The sequence below is a fragment of the Micromys minutus genome, assembly GCF_963924665.1.
Source record: "Micromys minutus genome assembly, chromosome: 22".
Lineage (NCBI taxonomy): Eukaryota > Metazoa > Chordata > Mammalia > Rodentia > Muridae > Micromys > Micromys minutus.
In genome coordinates this window covers 275,957-303,424 of record NC_137957.1, presented here as the reverse complement: position 1 = coordinate 303,424, position 27,468 = coordinate 275,957, and the positions used below count along the sequence as shown (strand labels likewise).

The window sequence follows — 27,468 nt, the reverse complement described above, 5'->3', positions numbered from 1 at the left end:
GAGACCTTCTTGCTGCAAAAGCACAAGGTAGTTTAATGACAGAGCTCCGGGCTGATACATATTTCACGCAGGAGACAGAGGCATCGACCCTGAGCTCAATTAGGGGGACATATTTATAGGGAAAATTACATAAGCAGTTAGCAACAAGCACATAACAATTTCATTGGTTTATTCAAATTGGTACTCTCTGTCTGCTTTTGGATATGATTCAACTCCAGACCACTCTGTTTTGGGGCACACTGACCTTCATACTAGTTTTTCTCAGGACTGCAAGGCCAGTCCAGACCTTATCGAGTCTAGCCGGTCTGGGTTTGGGCCATTTCTTTAAACAAGTTATTTTGTTCTTAGCCTTGAAGCACACTTGTCCTCAAAGCAGGGTTAGTGGGAGCTAACTTGAAATTTTAACTCTTTCAATAAATGACATCTAGCTCCTTAGTCCCCTTGGAGTCACTGCCCAGGTGTGTGGTGAACAGTCTTCTTTTGAGGTTCCAGATCCTTCTAGGTAAGAAGGACGTACAGTAAATAATTCCAGTTTTCAGTCTGGATTCTGTGTGAGCCTGAGCAGGCCTGAGGCAAAATCTGTATAGAGAGACAGACCTTGATGCATCCTGAGAAGGGTGTTATTGGACAGATCCTGGATTCATGACTCTTACTCTTTTCATCACAAATTTCATTGCTTTCTCTCTTCTTTGATTTTCTTTTCTATGCCAACTCAGAGTAGAGTTAGTTGTTTAATACAAAAGAAATGTCTTGTAGATAATGTACAAATAATAAATCAGAGCAGTATATCTTAGTAAACTTAGTTGACAGGAGTCATCCATCGGGTTATGCAAGACATACTGATTCCAAACTGCCTGTTATTCTAGGTCCTGACCCTGGTCACCTCCTATCTGGAAAGCCTAATTGTTTGTGTCTGGTGTCATAGACCAAGTTTCTTATATTTTATTTGTTTGCTTGTTTTGTTTTTTTCCTCGCTGTTCTGAAACTCACTCTGTAGACCATACTTAAATTTTTATACCCTGCTTTCACCTCCTGAACGCTGGCAGTATCACCACAGAAGACTGAGAAAGTGTTCATCTTTGGCTACTAATGTGCAGTGGAGAGAGATGTGAGTAACCTTACTGAAACTGCTAATGCCTGGTGAATATCAATTAGGTAGTTTAAGTTTGGCTTGGGTGGGCTGGGCGCCCATACAGCTGTGAGACATTGGATTCACTCCCCTGAACATTATTTATGATCATTGCAAGCTAGAGGCCCTAAGCCTACACGAAGGAGTGTCTTCTAAATGCAGGAAAAGTGCAGGGACAACTTTGCAGCTCAGGCTCAAGTTCTACTGTAATGACAAACTTCTCTGGTCTGGGGCAATTCTGTGCCTGATGTGAAAGTCCTGGCTGTAAATCCGGGTTGGAAACAGCCGTGTAATTTGTCCTTTTGGGAGCTGTTCCTGTCACTCAAGCCTCACTAGCCAATCATAGACTCTAGATTGACCGGGCAGTAAGAATGGGGCGGTAACTTCCGGTTCGCCATACTGCCTTCCTGGCTTAGGTTATGTGGAAGTTTGTTGTGGTTTCCTGTGCTTTGCTGTGACCTGTTGCGGGGAGCTGTGAAGAGAGCTGTGCGAGCTCGCATCCGGCACCATGGTGAGCTGGACCGCTGTCCAAATGGGGGCGGATCCGCGGGAGCCAGCATAGCGTTTATCCAGGGGCTGCAGGAATCAGCGTCAGGTGTTATTCCGTTTGTTCACTTGAGTTCCCTGCACCTCCCTGAATGAGAGTTCCCGACTGCTTCTCCGGTATGGGGAGCGGGAGCCCTTCTGTAAAACCATCCTTGTTGTTGACGTTACCATGCAGTGGGCGCCTCAGTTGCTTTTACCATCTCCAGGGAAGGCAGGTTTTCTGACGCTCACTTGGCATTTGACATTCAGGTGTAGGTTCCGTCTGCAGTGAATTCTGCGCAGGTGTAAAGTGTGTTATTAACACAGTCGCACGTAGATGCCTCGGTGGTCCAGTCACGTGTGTCAGCAAGGCCAGATTCACTGTGTTTCCTTGCTTCAGTTGTCAAAATTGACACAATTTTAATTGTGTGCGTGTTTTTTTTTTCTTCTCATATTTTGTCGATAACTTTATTCTTTCCCAAAGAGTTTGTTTTTTCTTTGATTGTTTGCTTGGTTGGTTGTGTATGGGGTTTTGTTTATTTGTTTTGAAGCAGGGTTTCTCTCTGTAGACCAGGCTGGCCTCTCCTTTCTCAGGGCTGGGATTAAAGGCACCGGCCACCACTGCTTGGCTACAGTATAGTTCTTACTGCAGTTTGTTTGACAGTTGAAGTCAGAGGATGTCACTGTGTGTACTCTATTTATTCTATCGTTTGTTGATCAATTTTCATTCATGAACACTGTTTCTCATCAGCTTTCTGTTGTTGGTAGCATGAATTGTTAGACTTTTCATTGGACCTGAATCTATGGCTTAAAAATCTATATTTTAATTTGGTAGTGACATAATAGCAAAGATGGCAGCAAACAAACCACATGTACTCAGCTCCCTGCTAATGCGAGTCCATCCCATGTAGCCCTGAGCCTTTCTCATGAGCTTTTAAGCACAAAAACCAGGATGACAACCTGAGTAAGATAGCACATGTAGCGACCTCCCCTAACTATGCCCTCTGATGCCTCTTTTTATGGCTGGCAGGTGGTGCTGTCTATGTTTGAAGTCACAGCTTGTGAATGGTTCTGCCTTCATAGAGTGAGGGCCACTCTCCACTGGTCTCAGTGAGTGTGTTAAGTCATGGCTTCATCCTATTTTAGTTTAAGATGTAGGGCCCCACTGTTAGTTTAATCAGAGTGAAGGTTACAGGCCCAGTCAGTGCCAGAAGCAGAGTAGTCAGCCAGGGAACCAAGAAAATGGAGAATAGCATCAACTTTATCCTTAACCAGGCAAGAATTTTTAAATTAGTTCTGGTTAACTAGCATAGAAACAACAGTTTTGTTTTTTTCCCAAAGCCAGACAGAACTTCTATCTTAAGAAGTAAGTCGAAGCCTTTTTAATTTTGTAGGATCATTTCTGAAAGGGACTCTGTCATTTTAATACAAACTTAATAACAAGTAAAACTAACCCTGATCAACCAGTTTACTTAGTTTGTAAAGCACCAAAAGAGACACATTTAGTGAAACCATTAGTATGTGCCCACAAAGTAGTCCAGAAGGCTCCGCAGTGCTGGTGGGTATCCAGATGAATTAACTTCTAAAGCAAAACATTAATATGGGTTGTTACCATGAGTTTTGTCAGTAAATGGGCTGAAAGTCTAGTATGTTTCTATACATACGTAGTACAAAGGGGCCATGTGTCTAAGGAAAAGCAGCAATCTTGGCTAAATTCTGCCTGGGAATGTTTAACTCCATCCCTAGAGTCTCCTCCTGTGGAATAGAGGTTGATTTTCTGGGGTTTTCCTGTTTCTCCAAGGCCGGAATCCTCAGTTTTATAAACCCTATTTCTGTAATGGAAACTTTCTTCTGTCTGGCATTCAGGGGCTCAGCTACCGGGTATGGTAAATACAAGTAAAGTCTGTATTGCTATGGGAATAGGTGAACCCTATTATCTTTCCTTTCTGCAATACCCCCTGACATTTAAAGTGGGCATCAGTGAGCAAAGGTCAGCATGAATATGAGTTTCTGGTTTATATTATATTCGCTAATAACTTCCCTGTGTATGTTTTTCTTAGTCCTTTGTTCATACCACAAGAGACTCGGGGGAGGTGGAGAGGCAAGGCGAGGACCTTGAGAATGAAACCTTAATGTGAATTGGTCCATAGCACAGACACAGGCATTTAGGAGTATTTATGGCATCTGCTCTCTGGTGTGGCTACAGTGGATCCATGGTGTAATGCCAGCTGGCTTCACTTCACAGAGTGGAGAACACCTTTAGGGCTCTTCCCTAAAAAAAAGTGTTTCTTTGGCTACTCACTTGACCAAGACAGTTTCATTAGACTGAAACAAGGGCAGACTGGTGTGGACTGGGGGATGGCGGATTCTCTCAGCCCAGTGAGTAGTCTTTATGGAGAAGTAAGCTGCACTTAGTCACTTGAAAAAGGAATGGTTGGAGAATTCTGTCAAATGTAGTTTCTGAGCCTGTGAAAGTGTAGAATGCCTTCCTCCATATGGGGGGGAAGCTGGCCAAAGAAAAGCAAAGGAGGGAGGATTATCCATTCTTTGGTTGATTCTAATGAGAATTTTGTTAAAAGTTTTTTGTTTGTTGTTTGTTTTATTTTTTAAATGTCCTTTCTTTCTACTCGGCCAGAAACTCTGAGGTCTATATGCACAGTGAAGTTTTCTATGTATGTCTAAAGTTTTAGCTATAATCAGGGGTCTAGTTCCTGAATGAGTTTTTTAAGCTATTCTTTGAGTAGTTTTTGTCCAGGTGAGGAACACTTACCCACCTGGAAAATGTATGTATATAAACTAGCAAGCACTTTTATCCTTCCTTATCAAGCCAGATCTTGATGAAGTCAGTTTTCTCAGAGTTTCTGAGGATCTTGGTCTCTCATTTGGTTCCTTTCCTAGCTAAGGGAAATGATTAACTTTTTTACACAAACCTGGCATCTGGCTGGGAAATTCCATGCTAGGCTGTCCAGTTTAGGTATAACATACCTTGGTCTGAGCAACTCAGAAAGTTTTGTGGACCCCAGATGGGCTGCTTGGTGAAGATAATTACCAACAGTCTTGTCAGTTGTTTTTGGGAGAATGATATTTTTCATTGGTGTCCTCCATAAACTTGTGCATTTGAGCTGCACATTTACCACTGAGTCTCAGTCTTATATGCCGTCAGAATGTCAATAGACCCATTGTTTTTAGGGCCCTTTGTCTGGCAGCAGGTTTAGAAGTCTAGCAATGGAACATAGAAATTTGTAGGAGAAGCCAAATAGCCTCTAAGAGGACCAAATTTTTTTTAATGTCCCTTTTCTCAGTGGTGAGAAGCCCTCTATTTCTGTAGATCATACTGTGGACATGGCTGTTAGTAAAAGCATAATGACTGTCTGTGTGTTTGATGATAGACTTTCCTTTTTTTATGTGGGAGCCTGGGTCAGATTGATTAGTCCTGATTTCTGGGCTGAAGTACCTTGCTGGTTTCCAAGGTGTTTCAGATAATGTAACTGCTGCAGCTCCCACAAATAAACTGCCTGGATCATCTTTTATTTCCTGACAGTCATGGACTAGCATCTATGTCAGAAGATAACAGAGTAGCTGAATTGTTTGTTGGCCATGGGTTTCTCAAACGAAATGGAAGGTGAGCCAGAAGTATGGCCTGGTACTGGGTCACACAGGCATTAGACAGCCAGTATTTGGAGTTTCTTGCAGGATGGTTTCAGCCATTTCATGTAGAGCTGTGAACATAGGATCTTGACTGAGAGTTACCTTGCTTGTTATCTTTCATTAAACTTGCAGCTGTTATGAAACACAATATAAAAAGGGGATAGCTGACAGGCCTATGCCAAGGTATGCTTCCAAGTAATCATGCCATGCAACAAATCTGGCATCATGGAAATTTATTTGGGGGGGAAAGGAGATGGGTGAGGGCTTGGAGAAGGGATAGAAAGAAGCAGACAAGAAGACAGGCAGACAGATGAGAGCAGAGAGTGGGTTGGGACAGAGAAGGACAAAAAAGGGAGAGATTAGCCAGAAACACATGGAAACAGAGCTGGAATGGTGGGCAGTCCTCTTATATGTAGCCCATATCTGAAGCATCTGGAGACAGCAATAGGATACGGTGGCAGATGATATAAGCCATTGCTGGGTCCCTGGGAAGAGCCTAGTGTAGTCTCCTATAAGCTAACGTTTCTCCCTTTTGTTTAATTAAAAATTGTGTACTAGGAAGGGGTGATAGTGGTGCAGGAATGAGGGTTTTAGGTTCTTTAGATGTCTTCCTATTCACAGAGGGTGACATCATTTGCTTTAAATATGCTTAGTCCAGGGAGCGGCACTAGTAGGAGGTGTGGCCTTGTAGGAGGAAGTGTGTTACTGTGGGAATGGGTTTTGAGACCCTTCTAGCTTCTTGGATGAGAGACAGTTTTCTTCTAGTGGCCTTCAGATCAAGATGTAGAACTCTCATCTCCTCCTGTACCGTGCCTGCCTGGATGCTGCTGTGCTCCACCTTGTTGATTATGGACTGAATTTTGAATTTGTAAGCCAGCCTCAATTAAATTTTGTCTTTTTATAAGAGTTGCCTTGGTTATGGTGTCTCTTCCCAGCAATGGAACACTTAACTACAACACTGGACAAGTCCTGAGAGCTTGTTACACTGCCATCTATGATCTATGAGAATATCTGTGGCTAGGCAAGTGCAGGCCTTGTTGAAGCAGTTTGTGGGAATAGAGTGGACCACCTGTGGGTTGCCACTCTGGGGCTGTCCTGGATGCAAATTTTGAGTAAACACCTGGACTTGGCAGGATGCTGAAAAATACATATATCTCTTTATATATGTTTGTGGCAGAAGATACTTGTTAACTAGGTTAGGGAGAAAACGTTTTTCTTAGGCATATATTTGAAAGTTTTAGGCCCATGGTCTTAGTAGTTGGGGCGAGGAGAATCCCAAATTCTGGGAATGGGGGTGGAAACCCACAATTAGGAATAGATGGGAAACTTAGGCTGTTGAGTGACGGGGGTTCTTATCTGGAGTCCATTTGACCACGAGAGGTGGATCCTGTTGCAGTAAATATTAAACAATATAATAAATACTTATCTCTTTACCAGCCCTGAGGTCTCACTCCTTAGGCCCAACCCTGATACAGAGCTGCACGCATTTCTGGTGCCCAGTCCGAGCCACCACCAAGGCCCAACTTGTCTGCGCAACTTTCTTCCCTTGGCAATCCACTCAAAGGCTGATTTTGGTAGATACCAGTTTAACATTTCTTGTCTTGGCATTGTCACAGGTCTGAAGTCTCATACTTGGCAGGCTGGACAGGGGAAGCAAGAGCTTGAACAGAGCTTGGCTTGATGGCAAAGAATAGATTCAAGAATACAAGAATGTTGCATTTGACTTTTGCTGAATTAGGATTTTGGTATTCTATGGGTGGTATGACCTTGGACAAGCTATTATTCCGTATAGGCCTTAGTGAGATCTTTGTAGATGACCACTCAGTTACACTCAGGGAAATGAAATATGGAGAGAATATGCAGGTTCTGTGGATATTAGGACTGTACTTACCTGCACCCTCATCCCAGTCTCTCTTTCCTGCTTTAAATAGGAACCATGCTTCAGTGCAGCATCCGGAAAGAAAACTCCAGCTTTGCAACTATATTCTTTGAACTGCCAGCTTCGGAATAATGACAAAGAGACCTTTCATTATTTATCAAAACATTGGGCCTTAGATTATTCTTGTTCCTAACTAGGGCTTATAAATTAAATTAACCCATTTATATTAACCTATATTTGGCTGCATGGTCAGTTCCTTGCCTCAGTTTCATATGTCAACTTCCTCCAAATCTCACTGGTGAATCTTCCCAAGTGGATTCTTTTCTTGTATTCCTGGATGGTCAGCTTCCTCTCTTGCTCAGCTGTTATCCATTCAGCTCTTTATTAAACCAATCAAAAGGTGTGTCTGAGACCAGCTCAGTCAAACAACAGGTTCCCCAGGGCAAGATCAAGGATTGAAAGAAAAAGAGACTGTCAAAATTGTAACTTGACTTCAGCTGAAGCAAAGCCTTCTTTATTCAGTCCTCTTTTAAATTACTTTAATTCCATGCAGAAAGATAACATCAGTTCTGAGTCAGGGAACAAGCAAGTTAACAATCAAAAATCCTGTAAACATCTTTCTGGAGGCCAGGTGTGAAGATCAGGGACTAGAGGAGATCCCAAGAGACAAAGAGACTGCCACACTTATATCTGCTGAGCCTGCCCTGAGCTTCAAATGCAAATGTTCTTAATCTGGGCCAGTTTCCTGCCTTGACCAGCTTCTGACTGTCCTGGTGAAGTAAAAATTCTTTTTAGTCCAATTTTTTTCTTTTTCCCAGTTTTGTAAAGACAAGGTAAACAGTCCTTCATAATTCCTGCATCACAAAAATGTCTGTCAGCATGCTCAGTCATGTTTATAGCAGCCTTATTTGTAATCGCCAGAAGCTGGAAAGAACCCAGTAGTCCTTCTTATCAGTGAGTGTATACCATGTATGGGTTTTTTTGCGATTGAGTTACCTTAGTCAGGATGATATTTTCTAGTTCCATTTGCCTAAGATTTTCATGAAGTCATTGTTTTTAGTACCTGAGTAGTACTCTATGTGTAAATGTATCCATTCCTCTGTTGAAGGACATCTGGGTTCTTTCCACCTTCTGACTATTATTAATAAAGCTCTATGACCATAGTGGAGAGTCTGTCCTTGTTGTATATTGCTAAATATCTTTTGGGTATATGTCCAGGAGTGGTATAGCTGCGTCTTCGGGTAGTCCAATTTTCTGAGGAACTGCCAGACTGATTTCCAGGATGGTTGTACCACCTTACAACCCCACACACAATGAAGGAGTGTTCCTCCTTCTCCACATCCTGGCCAACATCTGCTGTCACCTGAGTTTTTGATATTAGCTATTCTGACTGGTATGAGATGGAATCTTAGAGTTGTTTTGATTTGCATTTCCCTGATGACTAGGGATGTTGAGCATTTCTTTAGGTGCGTTTTAGCCCATTCCATATTCCTTAGTTGAGAAATCATTGTTTAGCTCTGTCCCCCGTTTTTAAAATAGGATTGTTTGATTCTCTGGAGTCTAATTTTTTTGAGTTCTTTGTATATATTGGATATTAATCCTCTATCAGATGGGGGATTGGTAAAGATCCTTTTCCAGTCTGTTGGCTGCCGTTTTGTTTTCTTTACAGTGTTCTTAGCCTTACAGAAACTTTGCAATCTCATTAAGTCCCATTTGTTGATCTTTGACCTTAGAGCACAAGCCATTGGTGTTCTATTCAGGAAAAATTTCCCTGTGCCTATGTGTTCTAAGCTCTTGCACACTTTCTCTAGAAGTTTCAGGGTGCCTAATTTAATCTGGAGGTATTTGATCCACTTCGATTTGAGCTTTGTACAAGGAGATAAGAAAGGATCGATTTGCATTCTTCTGAATGCTGACTGCCAGTAAAGCCAGTAGCATTTGAAGATGCTGTTCTTTTCCCACTGAATGTTTTCAGCTCCTTTGTCAAAGATCAAGTGACCATATGTGTAAGAGTTCATTTCTGGATCTTCTTTTTTATTCCACTGATCTACCTGCCTATTTCTGTACCAATACCATGTGTTTTTTTTTTTTTTTTTTTTTTTTTTTTTTTTTTTATCACAATTGCTTTGTAATATAGCTTGAGATCAGAGAGGGTGATTCCCACAAAAGTTTTAGTTGTTGAGAATAGATTTCGATATTCTAGGTTTTTTGTTATTCCAGATGAATTTGCAAATTGCTCTTTCCAACTCTATGAAGAATTGATTTGGGATTTTGATGAGGATTGCATTGAATCTATAGATTGCTTTAGATAAGATGGCCATTTTTACAATGCTGATCCTTCTAGTCCATGTGCATGGGAGATCTTTCCATTTTCTGAGATTTTCTTCAATTTTCTTCTTTGAAGATTTGAAGTTCTTGTCATACAATCTTTCACTTACTTAGAGTCACACAAAGGCATTTTATATTGTTTGTGACTATTGTGAAGGGTAACTTTTCCCTACTTTCTTTCTCAGCTTGTTTGTTTTTCCAGTAGAGGAAGGCTACTGATTTGTTTGAGTTAATTTTATAACCAGCCACATTGCTGAAGTTTAGTTCTTTGGTGAAATCTTTGGGGTCACTTGAGTATACTATCATATCATCAGCAAATAGAAATATTTTGACTTCTTCCTTTCAGATTTGTATCCCTTTGATTTCCTTTTATTGTCTAATTGCTCTGGCCAGGACTTCTAGTACTATACTGAATCCATAGGGGGAGAGTGGGCAGCCTTGTCTAGTCCCTGATTTTAGTGGATTTGCTTCATGTTTCCCACCGTTAAGCTTGATGTTGGCTGTTGGTTTGCTGTATATTGCTTTTATTATGTTTAAGTATGGGCCTTGGATTCCTGATCTTTCCAAGACTTTTAACAGGATGGGGTCTGAATTTTGTCAAATGCTTTCTCAGCATTTAGTGAGATGACTATGTGGTTTATTTCTTTGAGTTTGTTTATATGGTGGATTACGTTGATGGTTTTCCATATATTTAATCACGCCTACTTCACTGGGATGAAGCTTTTTTGGTTATGGTGAGTAATCGTTTTGATGTGTTCTTGGATTCGGTTTGCAAGAATTTTATTGAGTATTTTTGCATCAATGTTCATGAGGGAAATTGGTCTAAAGTTTTTTTCTTTGTAGGATCTTTGTCTGGATTAGGTATGAGTGTAATTGTGTCTTCAAAGAACAAGTTGTGTAGTTTTGTTTTTGTTTCTATTTTGTAGAATAGTTTGAAGTGTATTAGGTCTTCTATGAAGTTGTAATAGAATTCAGCACTGAACCCACTGGTCCTACATGTTTTTTGTTTGAGAGACTTTTGTGACTGCTTCTATTTCTATAGGGGTTATGAGCCTGTCTAGATTTTTTTATCTGATCCTGATTTAACCTGGTATCTGTCTAGAAATTTGTCCATTTCTTCTAGATTTTCCAATTTTCTTGAATATAGACTTTTATAGTAGGATCTGATGGTTTCTTGAATTTTCTCAGTTCCTGTTGTTATGTCTCCCCTTTCATTCCTGATTTTGTTAATTTGGGTAGTCTCTCTGTGCCCTCTCCTTAGTTTTGTGAAGGGTTTATCGCTTTTGTTGATTTTCTCAAACAACCAGCTCTTGCTTTTGTTGATTCTTTGTATAGTTCTTTTTGTTTCTATTTTGTTGATATTAGTTTGATTATTTTTTGCTATCTCTTGGGTGTACCTGCTTCTTTTTGTGATTTCCCCCAGAAGTTCTTTTATTGTTGAGAGGTGGGTTTTTTTTTAAACAACTTTATTATACAAAACAAAGATAAATGTACAGATTTTAAACATTTTTTGCTTAAAATTATACATTTTTGTCAGTACTGTTTTTTTCAGATTTTAAAATAATTTTTACATAAAACTATATGAATATATTTTTTAGTCAGTACTTGATTTTTTCAAAGGCTTGACAGTATGCATTGAAAACCTAATAGTTACAATGAGCGTAAAGTACATGCAAAACAAAACGCAACATGGAAATAGTCAAAGTCTTCTTGTTTTGTAAGTATTTTTTTTTTTTTTTTGTTTTGTTTTGTTTTCTTTATTTCTTGGACTTCATACAGTCTGTGAGTTGTTTCTGGGGGAGTGCAAGCCTCTGGGATTAGCATCCCACTATCAGTGACTGCATATTATGTCTGTTCTTTTGTGACTGGGTTATCTCACTCAGGATGATATTCTCTAGATGCAGCCATTTTCTTAAGAATTTGATTAAGTCTTTGTTTCTGGTGGCTGAGTAGTATTCCATTGTGTAAATGTACCACAATTTTTGTATCCATTCATCTTCTGAAGGACATCTGGGTTCCTTCCAGCTTCTGGCTATTATAAATAGAGCCGCTATGAACATTGTGGTGCATATATCTTTGTTGTGTATTAAAGTGTCTCTGGGGTATATGCCCAGAAGTGGAATAGCTGGGTCTTCAGGTAGTACTATATCCAATTTTCTGAGGTATCGCCAGACTGATTTCCAGAGTGGTTGTATTAGCTCGCAACCCCACCAACAGTGGAGAAGTGTTCCTCTTTCTCCTCAGCCTCGCCAGCATCTGCTGTCATCTGAGTTTTGGATCTTGGCCAATCTGACTGGTGTAAGGTGGAATCTCAGGGTTGTTTTGTTTTGCATTTCCCTGATGGCTAAGGATGTCGATCACTTCCTCAGATGTTTCTTGGCCATTCGGTGGTCCTCAACTGAAAACGTTTTGTTTAGCTCTATACCCCATTTTTAAATAGGGTTATTTGATTCTCTGGTGTCTAGCTTTTTGAGTTCCTTGTATACGTTGGATATTAGGCCTCTATCTGATGTGGTGTTGGTAAAGATCTTTTCCCATTCTGTTGGTTGCCATTTTGTTTTCTTGACGATGTCCTTAGCCTTACAGAAACTTTGCAATCTCCTTAAGTCCCATTTGTTAATCTTTGACCTTAGTGCTTGAGCCATTGGTGTTTTGTTCAGGAAATTTTCTCCTGTGCCTATGTGTTCTAAGGTTTTCCCTACTTTCTCATCTAATAGTTTCAGTGTATCTGGTTTAATGTGGAGATCTTTGATCCACTTACACTTGAGCTTTGTACAAGGAGATAAGAAAGGGTCTATTTTCATTCTTTTGCATGCTGAGTGCCAGTTGGGCCAGCACCATTAGTTGAATAGGCTGTCCTTTTTCCATTGAATGTTTACTGCTCCTTTGTCAAAAATCAGGTGACCATATACATGAGGGCTCATTTCTGGATCTTCTATTCCATTGATCCACATGCCTATTTCTGTACCAGTACCATGCAGTTTTCAGCACAATTGCCTTGTAATATAGCTTGAGGTCTGGGATAGTGATTCCCACAGATGTTTTTTTGTTGTTGAGGATGGATTTCTCTATTCTAGGTCTTTTGTTATTCCATATGAAATTGCAAATTGATCTTTCCAATTCCATAAAGAACTGGGTTAGAATTTTGATGGGGATTGCATTGAATCTGTAGATTGCTTTTGGTAGGATGGCCATTTTTAAGATGTTGATCTTTGCAATCCATGAGCAAGGGAGATCTTTCCATTTTCTGAGATCCTCCTCAATTTCCTTCTTTAGAGGTTTGAAGTTCTTGTCATACAGGTCCTTCACTTGCTTAGTTAGAGCAACACCAAGGTATTTCATAGTTTTTGTGACGATTGTGAAGGGTACCTTTTCCCTAATTTCTTTCTCCACAGGTTTGTCCTTTGAGTATAGGAAGGCTACTGATTTGTTTGAGTTAATTTTGTATCCAGCCACTTTGCTGAACTTGTTTATCAGCTGTAGGAGTTCTCTGGTGGAATTTTTGGGGTCACTCAAGTACACTATCATGTCATCTGCAAAGAGTGATGTTTTTATCTCTTCCTTTCAGATTTGTATCCCCTTGATCTCCTTTTGCTGTCTAATTGCTCCAGCCAGGACTTCCAGTGCTATGTTGAATATGTAGGGGGAGAGTGGGCAGTCTTGTCGAGTCCCTGATTTTATGGGATTGCTTCAAGTTTCCCACCATTAAATTTGATGTTGGCTGTTGGTTTGCTGTATATTGCTTTTATTATGTTTAAGTATGGACCTTGGATTCCTGTTCTTTCCAGGACTTTTAACATGAAGGGGTGTTGGATTTTGTCAAATGCTTTCTCAGCATCTAGTGAGATGACCATGTAATTTTTTACTTCAAGTTTGTTTATATGGTGGATTACGTTGATGGATTTTTTTATGTTAAACCATCCCTGCATCCCAGGGATGAAGCCTACTTGATCATGGTGAATGATTGTTTTGATGTGTTCTTGGATTCCGTTTGCAAGGATTTTGTTGAGTATTTTTGCATCAATGTTCATAAGTGAGATTGGTCTGAAGTTCTCTTTCCTTGTAGGGTCTTTGTGTGGTTTAGGTACGAGGGTTATTGTAGCCTCAAAAAATGAGTTAGGTAGTATTCCATCTGATTCTATCTTTTGGAATAGTTTGGAGAGTATTGGTTTTATATCCCCAATAAATGTCTGATAAAATTCTGCACTGAACCCATCTGGACTTGGGCTTTTTTTGGTTGGGAGGCTTTTGATGACTTCTTCTATTTCTTTAGGTGTTATAGGGTTATTTAGATGGTTTACTTGGTCCTGGTTTAACTTTGGGATCTTGTATCTGTCTAGGAATTCGTCCATTTCCTCAAGATTTTCCAATTTTGTGGAGTATAAGTTTTTGTAGTAGGATCTGATGATTTCTTGAATTTCCTCAGTTTCAGTTGTTATGTCCCCACTTTTCTTTCTGATTTTGTTAATTTGGATACTCTCTCTTTGCCCTCTAGTTAGTCTGGCTAGGGGTTTATCAATCTTGTTGATTTTCTCAAAGAACCAACTCTTGGTTTTGTTGATTTTTTCAATGGTTCTTTTTGATTATGTTTGGTCTATTTCTGCCCTAATTTTGATTATTTCTTGTCTTCTGCTCTTTTTGGGTATATCTGCTTCCTTCTGTTCTAGGGCTTTTAGCTGTGCTGTCAGGTTGCTGATGTAAGCTCTTTCCAGTTTCTTTTTGGAAGCACTTAGGGCTATGAGTTTTCCTCTCAGTACTGCTTTCATTGCATCCCATAGGTTTGGGTATGTTGTGTTTTAGTTTTCGTTGAATTCTAGAAAATCCTTAATTCCTTTTTTTATTTCTTCTTTGACCCTGCTATCGTTTAGCAGAGCGTTGTTTAGTTTCCATGTGTATGTGGGCTTTTTGTTGTCTTTGTTGTTGTTAAAGACCAGCCGTAGACCATGGTGATCTGAGAGGATGCATGGGAGTATTTCAATCTTCTTATATCGATTGAGGCTCGCTCTGTGTCTAATTATGTGGTCAATTTTCGAGAAGGTGCCATGGGGTGGTGAGAAGAAGGTGTATTCTTTTACTTTAGGATAGTATGTTCTCTATATATCTATTAATTCTAGTTGGTTCAAAGTCTCTGTTTTTGCAGTGTCCTTGTTCAGTTTCTGTTTCCATGAACTGTCCATTGGTGAGAGTGGGGTATTAAAGTCTCCCACTATTATTGTGTGGGGTGAAATGTATTTTTTTTGAGCTTTAGTAGGGTTTCTTTTATGAATGTGGGTGCTTTTTTATTTGGAGCATATATGTTAAGGATTGAGAGTTTCTCCTGACAGATTTCCCCGGTAATGAGTAAAAAGTGTCCTTCCTTATCTTTTTTGATAACTTTTGGTTGGAAATTTACTTTATTTGATATTAGAATTGCTACTCCAGCTTGCTTTTTGGAGCTGTTTGCTTGGAAGTTTTTTTCCCACCCTTTTACTCTGAGATAGTGTCTGTCTTTGTCTCTGAGATGAGTTTCCTGTATGCAGCTAAATGCTGGATTTTGTTTATGTATCCAGTCTGATAGCCTATGTCTCTTTATTGGGGAGTTGAGTCCATTTATGTTAATAGATATCAAGGAATAGTTGTTGCTGCTTCCTGCCATTATTGCTTTTGTGGGTTGAGTTGTGACTGTGTCTTTTTCTTCTTTTAGTTTTCTTGTTTAGGAGTTTTCTTGTTTTTACTAGGCTGTATTTTCCCTCATTGTATTGGGTTTTCCCCCTATAATTTGTTGTAGTGCTGGGTTTGTGGTCACATATTGTGTAAATTTTGATTTGTCTTGAAATATCTTCATCTCTCCATCGATGGTGATTGATAGTTTTGCTGGGTACAGCAGCTTGGGCTGGCACTTGTGCTCTTTTAGGGTGTGCATGATGTCTGTCCAGGCTCTTCTAGCTTTCATAGTCTCTGTTGAGAAATCGGGTGTGAGTCTGATTGGCCTGCCTTTATATATTACCTGACCTTTTTCCCTTACTGCTTTTAGTATTCTTTCTTTGCTTTGGGCACTTGATGTTTTTACTATTATGTGTCGGGAGGTATTTCTTTTCTGGTCCAACCTATTTGGAGTTCTGAAGGCTTCTTTTATGCTCATGGTCATCTCATTCTTGAGGGTAGGGAAGTTTTCTTCTACGATTTTGTTGAAGATATTTACTGTGCCTCTTAGTTGATACTCTTCTCCCTCTTCTTTTCCTATTTTTCTAAGGTTCAGTCTTCTCATTGTGTCCTGGATTTCCTGGACATTTTGGGTTAGGAACTTTTTGTTTTTTGCATCTTCTGGCTGTTTTGTCTATGTTTACAATGTTGTCTTCTGCCCCCGAGATTCTCTCTTCCATCTCTTATAATCTATTGGAAATGCTTGCTTCTGTAACTCTGATTTCTTTTTTAGGTGTTCTACCTCTAGGGTTATCTCTTTTAGTGTTTTCTTTATTGTGTCAATTTCCATTTTAAGTTCTCTCTTCATTCCTTCATCTCTTTGGTTGTGTTTTCCTGTAGTTCTTTGAGCTTTTTTGTTTCCTCTTTAAAAGCTTCTGATTCTTTTTGCTTTTCCTCCCGTTATTGTTTAATTATCTCTATCAGCATCTTGAGGTATGATTTCAGGTCTGTGTCTTCCTTTTCTGGAGTGTTTGGAATTCCGATGTTTGCTGTTATGGGAGAGCTGGGTTTTGGTGTTGCCAGGTTGTCTTGGTTTCCTTGGGATATACTCTTTCGCTTTCCTCTTGCCATATGTTGTCAGTGATATGTTCTTGCCTTTCCCTTGTATCTGCTCTGGGTCCCTGCATCTCCACTGGTCCAGGTGGCAGATGGGTCGAGCCCTGTTCTATGCCTCAGAGTCGCCGGGTGGGAACAGAGATTCCAAAGTTCTGTTCCAGGTCACTGGATTAGGCAGGGCAGGGCAGGTCAAGGCAGGGGGTGCACTTTCCGTGTGCACTCCGCAGAGATCCCTCTGCTCCCCAGCCCCTAGGTCTCCCTCTCACCAGTTGTTCAGTCTTTACGAGCTGCCGTTCCGGGTGGCAGATGGGCCAGGCTCCGCTCTGAGAGGTGGGTTTTGTTTGTTTGTTTTTGTTTTTTGTGATCCTGTTTCTTTTTTTTTCCTAATGAAGTTGAGAATTACTCTTTCCATGCCAGTGAAGAGTGGTGTTGAGGTTTTGTTGGGGATTGCATTGAATCTATGGATTGCTTTTGGTAAGATAGACATTTCCACTATATTAAACCTACATGTCCATGAGCATGGGGGATCTTTCCATCTAGGACTTCTTCAATTTCTTTCTTCAAGGTCTTTCATACAGGTCTTTCCTTGCTTGGTTAGAGTTATGCCAAAATATTTCATATTACTTTTGCTATTGTGAAGGGTGTTGTTTCCCTAACTTCTTTATTACTCATTTATCATATGTATAAAAGAAGATTACTGATTTGTTAATTTTATATTTAGCCACTTTGCTGAAGTTATCAGCTGTAGGTGTTTTCTGGTAGAGTTTTGACAGTTTTATGTATAGTTTCATATCCACAAATAGTGATAACTTGACTTCTTCTTTTCCAATTTGTATTTCCTTGGTCTCCTCTTATTGTCTAATTGCTCTAGCTAAAACATAAAGTTCTATATTGAATCAATAGAGTGGGCAGTTTTATCTTGTCCCTGATTTTAGTGAGCTTGCTTCTAAGTTCCTCTCAATTTAATTTGATGTTGACTGTTGGTTTTCTTACATTGATTTTTATCATATTTAGGTATGTGCCATGAAATCCTGATCTTCCCAATACTTTTAACATGAAGGGCTGTTGTGTTTTGTCAAATACGTTTTTGGCATCTAAGGAGATGGTCATGTGATTTTTTTTTCTTTGAGTTTGTTTATGTAGTGGATTACATTAATGGATTTTTATATATTTAACCAACCTTGCATCCCTGGGATGAAGCCTACTTGATCATGGTAAATAATGGTTTTGATGTGTTCTTGGATTCAGTTAGCAAGAGTTTTATTGGATATTTTTGCATCAATATTCATAAGTAAGATTGGTCTGAAGTTCTCTTTTTTTTGGTTGGGCCCTTGTGTGGTTTAGGTATCAGAGTAATTGTAGCTTCATAGAATGAATTAGGTCATGTTACTTCTATTTCTATTTTTATGGAATAATTTGAGGAATATTGCTGTTAGGTCTTCTTTGAAGGTTTGGTAGAATTCTGAACTAAATCTACCTGGACCTGGGGTTTTTGTTTGTTTGGTTGGTTAGGAGGATTTTAACGACTTCTTCTATTTCCTTATGGGATATGGACCTGTTGAAATGGTTTACTTGCTCTTGATTTAACTTTGGTATGTAGCATCTGTCTAGAAAATCATACATTTCATCTAGACTTCCCAGTTTTGTTTAGTGTAGTCTTTTGTAGTAGAATCTGAAGACTTTTTAAAATTTCCTCAGTTTCTGTTATGTATCCTTTTATTTTCTGATTTTGTGAATTTGGATACTGCTTCTGGGCCTTTTAGTTAGTTGGGCTAGCAGTTTATCTATCTTGTTGATTCTTTCAAAGAATCAGCCTTTGGTTTTGTTGGTTCTTTGTGTTCTCTTTCTTTCTATTTGGTTGATTTAAGCCCTGAGTTTGACTATTTCTTGCCTTCTACTCTTCTTGGGTGAGTTGGCTTCATTTTGTTCTAGACCTCTCAGGTGTGCTGTTAAGTTGCTAGTGTAAGATCTCTCCAGGTTCTTTGCCAGGTTACTTAGCGCTATAAATTTTCCTCTTAGCACTCTTAGCATTGTGTCCCATAAATTTGGGTATGATGTGTCAACATTTTCATCAAATTCCAGGAAGTCTTTAATTTCTTTCTCTATTTTTTCCTGGACCATGTTATCATTGAATAGAGAGTTGTTCAGTTTTCACATGTATGTGGGCATTCTGTCATTTTGCTGTTATTGAAGATCAGCCTTAGTCCATGGTGGTCTGATAGGTTGCATAGGATTATTTTGATCTTACATCTTTTAAGGCTTGTTTTGTGACCAATTATATGGTCAGTTTTGGAAAAGGTACCACGAGATGCAAAGAAGGTATATTTTTCCATTTTATGATGAAATGTTCTGAAGATATCTTTTAAATCCAATTGGTTTGTAACCTCTATTTGTTTTGCTGTGTCTCTGTTTAGTTTCTGTTTCAATATCTTGTCCATTGGTAAGAGTGGGGTGTTGAAATTTTCCACTAATACTGTGTGGAATTCAATGTGTATTTTGAGCTTTAGTAAAGTTTCTTTTATGAATGTGGGTGCCCTTGAATTTGGGGCATAAATGTTCAGAATTGAGACTTTGTCTTGGTGGATTTTTCTCTTTGATGAATAAAAAGTATCCTTCTTCATCATGCTTGAGAACTTTTGCTTTAAAGTCTATTTTACTGGATATTAGTATGGTAACTCCAGCTTGTTTCTTGGGACCATTTGCTTGTAAGATTTTTCCCAGCCTTTTACTCTGAGATAGTGGCAGTCTTTATTACTGAGGTGTGTTTCTTGTATGCAGCAAAATGCTGGATCTTGTTTGTTTATTCAGTTTGATAGCTTATGTCTTACTATAGGAGAGTTGAGTTCATTAATATTGAGAAATATTAAAGACAGATGACTGTTGGTTTCTGTTACATTTGTTTTCATAGGTGGCTTTATGTGCTTGTAGATCTCTCCTTTTGGCTTTACTGTGAGATGCTTAATATCTTGTCATTTCTTTGTTGTGGGTACCTTTCTTGTGTTTGAGTTTTCCTTCTGGCATCCTCTGTAGGGCTGGATTGGTAGATAAAAACTGTTTGAATTTGGTTTTTTTCCTGGAATATTTTGTTTCTCCATCTATATTGATTGATATATATTTTGCTGGGTATAGTAGCCTGGGCTGTCATTTGTGTTCTCTTAGAGTCTGCATGACCAGGTGCTTCTGGCTTTCATGGTCTTTGTTGAGAAGTTTGGTATAATTCTAATAGTTACTTGGTCCTTTTCCCTTGGAGTTTTTAATTTTCTTTCTTTGTTCTGTGTGTTTAACGTTTTGATTATTATCTGACAAGAGGAATTTTCTTTTCTGGTCCCATTTGTTTGATATTCTTTAGGCTTCTTGAACCTTTATTGCCACCTCTTTCTTTAGATTGGGAAAGTTTTCATCTATGATTCTGTTGAAGACATTTTCAGGTCTTTTGAGATGGGAATCTTTGTTCTCCTCTAGTCCAATTATTCTTAGATTTTGTGTTTTCATTGTATCTTGAATTTCCTGAATATTTTCGATTAGGCATTTTTTTTATGTTTTGAATTTTCTTTGACAGCTTTCTCAATCTTTTCTAAGGTATCTTCTACACCTGAGATTCTCTCTTCTGTCTCTTGTATTCTGATGGTGATATTTACATCTGTAATTCCTGGCCTCTTCCCTATGTTTTGCATTTTTAGGGCTGCCTCCATTTGTGTTTTCTTTATTGTTTCTACTTCTACTTTTAGGTCTTGGACTGCTTTATGCAATTCCTTCACCTGTTTCTTTGTGTTATCCTGTGCCTCTTTAAGGTACTTCTTTTGTTTCCTCTTTAAGGGCTTCTACCTGTTTACTTGTCTTTTCTTGTATTTCTTTCAGTGAGTCATTTATATTTTCCTTAAAGAACTCTATTATCTTCATGAGATAAGATTTTAGTTCAGCTTCCTGATTTTCTGGTATGTTGCTGTGTTCAGTGCTTGCTGTCATGGAAGAACTGGGTTCTGATGATGGCTGTATATATTGGATTCTGTTGCTTATGGTTTTGCACTTGCCTCTTACCATCTGGTTATCCCTGGTGTTTACTGGTCTAGATGCTCTGTCTGGAGTCTGCCTCTTTTGTCTCTGGGTTTCTATACGTCTCTTGGTAGGCCTGCTACTGATATAGCAGATGTCCTTTGGGGCTTCCCAGGGCAGAGAAGCTGCTGATCTGTTGCCCTGGCTGCAGTAGATCTCCTGGGAGAACTTCAGACTGTAGGATCTTCAGAGGGTTAAACTGTTGTCCTGTGTGAAGCTGTTCTCCTGGGGTGGGGGCTTTGGACCATAGTTTCTGTTTCCCTGTTTGCATCTGAACTCCGGGAAGGCTTTCAGTCTTTTCAGTCAGTTGCCTTATATGCCACAAAGCCTCTGGGAGGTCTTTACCCCACACTCCAAGTAGTGTCAGTTGCCCAGTTGCTTTGTGTACAGAGGTACTCCTGGGATCTCTTCAAGCTGTGGTGTTCAAGATGTAGTGGATATTCTTGGCTGTCTTCAGCTGTGGGTTCAAATGTCCTGGGTGCAGCAGATCCCCTACAGTGACTTAGGATGTGATATCAAATGCTTTGACTGCAGCCAATCTTATGACCTAGCTCGCAGTCAAATGTTTCCAATGCAGCAGATCCTCTGGTATGTGTCAAGGTATAGCCTCTTCCAGAGAGCAGACTAGCTAGCAGCTTGTCCCAGCAGAAAGGGTCAGGGGTAAGGGAAATGGTATTACAGCTTCTGGCTATTATAAATAAGGCTGATATAAACATAGTGGAACATCTGTCCTTGTTATATATTGGAGCATCTTTTGGGTTGTTTTGATTTGTATTTCCCTGATAACTGAGAATGTTGAACATTTCTTTAGATGCTTCTTTACCATTCAGTATTCCTCAGTCGAGAATTCTTTCATTTGCTCTGTCCCCCATTTTTAAATAGGCTTATTTGATTCTTTGGAGTCTAACAACTTAAGTTCTTTGTATATATTAGATATTAGCTCTTTATCAGATGTAGGATTGGTAAGGATCTTTTCCCAATCTGTTGGTTGCCATTTTGACTTATTGATAGTTTCCTTTTCCTTACAGAAGCTTTGCATTTTCATGAGGTGCATTTGTTGATTCTTGGTCTCAGAGCATAAGCCATTGGTATTCTGTTCAGGAAAATTTCCCCTGTGCCTGTGTGTTCTAAGCTCTTCCCCACTCTCTTTTCTATTAGTTTCAGTGTACCTGGTTTTATGTGGAGGTCTTTGATCCACTTGGACTTGAGGTTTGTACAAGGAGATAAGAATGGTTCAATTTGCATTCTTCTACATGCTGACTACCAATTGAACCCCACCATTTGTTGAAAATGCTGTCGTTTTTTTTCCACTGGATGGTTTTAGCAACTTTGTCAAAGATTAAGTGACCATAGGGGTGGGTTCATTTCTGAGTCTTTAGTTCTATTCCATTGACCTACCTGCCTGTCTATGTACAAATACCAGGCAGTTTTTAATCATAATTGATCTGTAATACAGCTTGAGATCAGGGATGGTGATTCCCCTAGAAGTTCTTTTATTGTTGAGAATAGTTTTTGTTCTCCTGGGTTTTTTGTTATTCCAAATGAATTTGGAAATTGCTCTTTCTAACTCTGAAGAATTTCATTAGAATTTTGATGGAAATTGCATTGAGTAGATTGCTTTTGGCAAGATGGTCATTTTTACTGTGTTAATCTTGCTAATCCATGAACATGGGAGATCTTTTCATCTTCTTAGGTCTTCTTCAATTTCTTTCTTCAGAGACTTGAAGTTCTAGTCATACAGATCTTTCACTTGGTTGGTTAGAGTCACATCAGGATATTTTATATTATTTGTGACTATTGTGAAGGGTATTATTTCCCTAATTTCTTTCTCAGCCTGTTTATGCTTTGAGTAGAGGAAGGCTATTGATTTATTTGAGTTAATTTTATATCTAGTCACTTTTCTGGGGTTGTTCATCACGTTTAGGAGTTCTCTGGAGGAATTTTTGGGGTCACTTATACTATCATATCATCTGCAAATAGTGATATTTTGACTTCTTTCTTTTCGGTTAGTATACCTTTAATTTCCTTTTGTTGTCTAATTCTGGCTAGGACTCCAAGTACTATATTGAATAGTTAGGGTGAGAGTATGTGGCCCTGTCTAGTTCCTGATTTTAGTGGGATTGCTTCAAATTTCTCTTCATTTAGTTTGATAATGGCTACTGGTTTGCTGTATGTTGGTTTTACTATGTTCAGGTATGGGCCTTGGATTCCTGATTTTTCCAAGACTTTTACAATGAAGAGGTATTGCATTTTGTCAAATGCTTTCTTAGCATCTATGAGATAGGCATGTGTTTATATAGTAGATTACATTGATGAATTTCCATATATTGAAGCATTCCTGTATACCTGGGATGAAGCCTACTTGATCATGATAGATGATCATTTTGATGTTTTCTTGGATTCAGTTTTCGAGGATTTTATTGAGTGTTTTTGCATTGTCATAAGGGAGATTGGTTTAAAATTTTCTTTCTTTGTTGGGTTTTTGTGTGGTTTAGGTATAAGTATGATTGTGGCTTCATAGAAAGAACTGTGTAATGTTCCTTCTGTTTCTATTTTTTAGAATAGTTTGGAAAGTATTGGTATAAGGTCTTTTTTAGGGAGTAGTTTCCCTCCTTAAATTAGAATATCTTGGTTTCTCCATTTATGTTATGAGAGTTTTGCTAGATATAATACCCTATGTTGGCATTTGTGTTCTCTTAGGGTCTGTATAACTTCTGCCCATCATCTTCTAGCTTTCATAGTCTCTGTTGAGAAGTCTAGTGTGATTCTGATAGGTCTGACTTTGTATGTTACTTGATCTTTTTCCCTTACTGCTTTTAATATTCTTTCTTTGTTTTGTACATTTGGTGTTTTGACTATTATGTGACATGAGGAATTTCTTTTCTGGTGTAATCTATTCAGAGTTCTGTAGGCTTCTTGTATTTTTATGGGCATCTCTTTCTCTAGGTTGAAGATATTCATTGAAGATATTTACTTACACTTTAAGTTGGGAATCTTTGCTCTCTTCTATACCTAGTATCCTCAGGTTTGATCTCATTATGGATTTACTGGATGTTTGGGTTAGGAGCTTTTTGCATTTTACATTTTCTTTGATTGTTGTGTCAATGTTTTTTATGGTATATTTTGCCCCTGAAATTCTCTCTTCCATCTCTTGTATTCTGTTGGTGATGTTTGCATCTGTGACTCCTGATCACTTTCCTAGGTTTTCTATCTCCGTTGTTGTCTCTCTTTGTGGAGTTTTTTTTTTTTTTTTTTTTTTTTTTTTTTTTTAATTGTTTCTATTTTCAGTTTTAAATCCTGGGTAGTTTTGTTCAATTCCTTCTCCTGTTTGGTTGTGTTTTCCTCTAATTCTCTTAAGAGATTTTTGTGTTTCCCCTATAAGGGCTTCTAATTGTTAACATTTGTCCTGTATTTCTTTAATGGAGTTATTTATGTCCTCCTTAAAGTCCTTCATCATCATCATAAGATATGATTTTAAATCTAAATCTTGATTTTCCAGTGTGTTTTAGTATCCAAGACTTGCTGTTGTGGAAGAACTGGGTTTTGATGATACCAAGTCACCTTGGTTTTTGTTCCTTAGGTTCTTGTGCTTGCTTCTCACCATCTGGTTATCTGATGTTAGTTGGTGTTGCTGTCTCCGACTGGAACTTATCCATCTTGTGGACCTGAGAGCCTGTGAGCCTGTGATCTTAAGAGTGAGAATACTCCCGGGACACCAGCTCTCTCCAGGAGGGATTTGGGTGTGGAGGGCTGTGAGACAGCCTGTGCTCCAGGGTGCAGAGAAATGGGACGGCTGTCCAACGCTGCTGTGCAGTTCCTGTGCCCCATGTGCTCCTGGCAGGTCTCTCTTTGGACAGTTATTGGAGGAAGAGTGGAGTCTCACCTCTGGGCTGAGGAATGAGAGCAATCCTGGGAAACCAGCTCTCTCTGGACAGGATTTGGGTACATAGGGCTGTAGCCCTGGACGACAATGGAGACTAGAACATTAATTTCTTTATTTAGGCACTTTGTGCTATGAATTTTCTTTTAACACTGCTTTCATTGGATTCCATCAGTTTGCATATGCAGTGCCTTTATTATCATTGAATCCTACCATCTTTAATTTTTTTATTTTTTTTTCTCATTAAGTTATCATTGACTAGAGAGTTGTTCAGTTTTCATGAGTATGTGGTCTTTCTTTTGTTTTTGTTGTTACTGAAATCTACCCTTAGTTTGTAGTAATCTGATAGTATGCATGGGATTATTGTAATCTTCTTGTATCTGTTGAGGCTTATTTTGTTTCAGATTAAATGGTTAGTTTTGGAGAAGGTTCCATGAGGTACTGAGAAGGTATAGTCTCTTGTTTTGGGGTGAAATGTTCTGTAAATATCTGTTAAATCTATTTGGTTCATAACTTCTTTCAGTTTCACTGTTATTCTATTTAGTTTCTGTTTTAGTGACCTGCCTGCTTATTGGTGAGAGTAGCATGTTGAAGTTTCTCACTGTTATTTTGTGAGGCTCAATGTGTGTTTTGAGCTTTAGTAAAGTTTCTCTAATAAATATGGGTGCTTTTTATTTAGGGCACAGATGTTCAGAACTGAGGCTTCATATCAATGGATTTCTTTTCTTTTAATGAGTATAATGTGTCCTCTCTCTCTCTCTCTCTCTCTCTCTCTCTCTCTCTCTCTCTCTCTCTCTCTCTTACTCTTGATTGAAAGTCTATTTCTGTACATATTAGAATGACTATTCTAGTTTATTTCTTAGGACTATTTGTTTGGAAAACTTTTTTTGGTGTGTGATTATCCTCTTTTTAGGTTGTTGTGAGATGATTATGTTCTTGTGTTTTCTGTGATGTCGTCACTTTCCTTATATTGGAGTTTTCCTTTCAGTATCCTTTGTAGGCTGGAATAATAGAAAGACATTGTTTACATTTTTTGTCATGGAGTATCTTGGTTTCTCCGTCTATGGTGATTGAGAGTTTTTTTTTTATATAGTAGCCTGGGCTGGCAGCTGTGCTCTCCTAGAGTCTGCATGATATCTGTCCAGGATCTCTTTTGGCTTTTAGAGGCTCTGTTAAGAAGTCTGGTGTAATTGTGGTTGGTCTGCCTTTATATGTAACTTCCCCTTTTTTCCTTACAGCATTTGATATTCCTTCTTTGTTCTGTACATTTAGTGTTTTGGTTGTTATGTGGTATATGGATTTTCTTTTCTGGTCCAATCTATTTGGTGTTCTGTAAGCTTCTTGTATCTTTATGGCCATCTATTTCTTTAAGTTAGGGAAGTTTTCTTCTATGATTTGTTGAAGATGTTTTCTGGCCTTCGAATGGAAATCTTCACTCGTTTATTTTCTTGTTATTCTTAGATTTGGTGTTTTCATTGTGTCCAACATTTTCTGGATGTTTGGATCAGGAAATTTTTACACTTTACATTTTCTTTGACCAATGTAGCAGTATCTTCTATGGTATCTTCTATGCTGGAGATTTTCTCTTCAATGTTGTATTTTGTTAGCGATGCTTGCATTTGTAGTTTCAGTTCTCTTTCTTACATTTTCCATCTTCAGGGTTGCTTTCATTTGTGTTTTCTTAATTTTTTCAATTTCTATTTTTAGTTCTCAGATCATTTTGTTTAGTTTCTTTCATCTGTTTGATTACATTTTCCTGTATTTCTTTAAGGGGTTCATTTCCCCTTTAAGGGTCTGTACCTGTTTGCCTGTGTCTTCCTGCATTTCTTTAAGATAGTTATTTACATCCACCCTAAAGGCCTCTATCATCTTCATGAGATGGGATTTTAGGTCAGAATATTGCTCTTCAGGTGTGTTAGTGTTTCCAGGGCTTGCTGTGGTAGGAGAACTGGGTTCTGATGGTGCCACATTACATTGTTTTCTGTTGCTTTTGTTCTTGTGCTTGCCTTTCACCATCTGGTTATCTCTGGTGTTAACTAGCCTGGGCGTCTCAGATTGGAGCTCACCTCCTTGGAGGCAGGTAGAGCTATGTGACTTGGATTAGTTAGATCAGACCTCCTGAGAGGCAGGCAGTGCTGTCTCTGCCTAGGGCAGGTCTCCTGTGTCCCTGGTTACAGCAGTCCTCCTGTGGCTCTTGTTAGGGCACACTTCCTAGAAGACAGGCAGGCTGCTGGGTGGGGAATGTGGCCAGGCATGCCAGTCTGCCATGGGTTCAGGTGGAGGTGCAGACCAGAAGGGCAATGGGACTCAGGCAGAGCAGGATAGATCCCATGCATGCTGGGCTTTATGGGGTTCACCTTTGTCCCTGGTTAGGGCAGACCTTCTGGGAGACAGCCAGGCTATGGGGTCCCTGGGGCAGGAATGCCTTTTTCCAGAATCACCAATTCAATTATGTGTTTGTTCGTATGTGTAATATGTTCGTATAATTTATTTCATATATGTACATGTATGCTCTCTATAGATGTATATATATATATGTGATATGTTTTAGGATGCAGTGACTTTTATGGATGTGCATGTGACCTTCTCTCAGGAAGAGTGGGCTCTGCTGGATCCTTCTCAGAAAAGTCTCTACAAAGATGTCATGCTGGAGACCTACTGGAACCTTACTTGCATAGGTAATAACATGAAATTTCCTTCACTTCATAACTTAGGGAAACAAGCCTTTCTAAGAGTTGAGTGCTTGTCTGTAGTTTTGATTGTGAAAAATGAAGAATGTGGTGAATAAATTAGGTATTGTCCCAAGGTTCAGTGAAGACAATAATTTAAAATTTCATATATCTCATACATTTTTTGGTTACTGTATTTTAGGCTATGAATGGGAAGACCACAATAATGAAGAACCTTGTCAAAGTTCTAGAAGACATGGAAGGTAATTTTCATGTGGAAGCTGATACATAATGTACCTCTGAAGAAATTTATAATGTACCCTGAAGTTTTAATGAACAAAAAATAATGTAATTAAGCAGAACTTTGTGAGGATTTTTTAAATTTTATACACCATATAGTTTAGTCTCAGGTAGCTAACCAGTAGCCTTTTAAGAAGCAAGAGAAGGATCCAAAGCCTTAGAAGATGTCACAATTTTAATCATGTATAACTGTCCATCTGCTTAATTTTACTCCATCGAAATATCATAAAGGACATAAACAGTGATTAGGGTATTAGTGCATGTCCAAGACCTGTTACAAGTCAGTTATTCATAGTAAAGCTATTGTTGCTCATATACC

The 27,468-nt window shown here is 38.9% G+C and overlaps 1 protein-coding gene across 1 annotated transcript; it reads left to right on the top strand.

The window, feature by feature from the left end:
- Positions 1-1,538: 1,538 nt before the first annotated feature.
- On the top strand, positions 1,539-27,116 carry LOC308435049 (zinc finger protein 431-like; the record flags this gene model as incomplete). Its single annotated transcript, XM_080935593.1, has 3 exons — positions 1,539-1,640; positions 26,732-26,858; positions 27,052-27,116. The coding sequence occupies exons 1-3, from the start codon at positions 1,638-1,640 to the stop codon at positions 27,114-27,116; spliced, it is 195 nt and encodes a 64-aa protein (XP_080791719.1). The 5' UTR covers positions 1,539-1,637.
- Between the last annotated feature and the right edge of the window lie 352 nt (positions 27,117-27,468).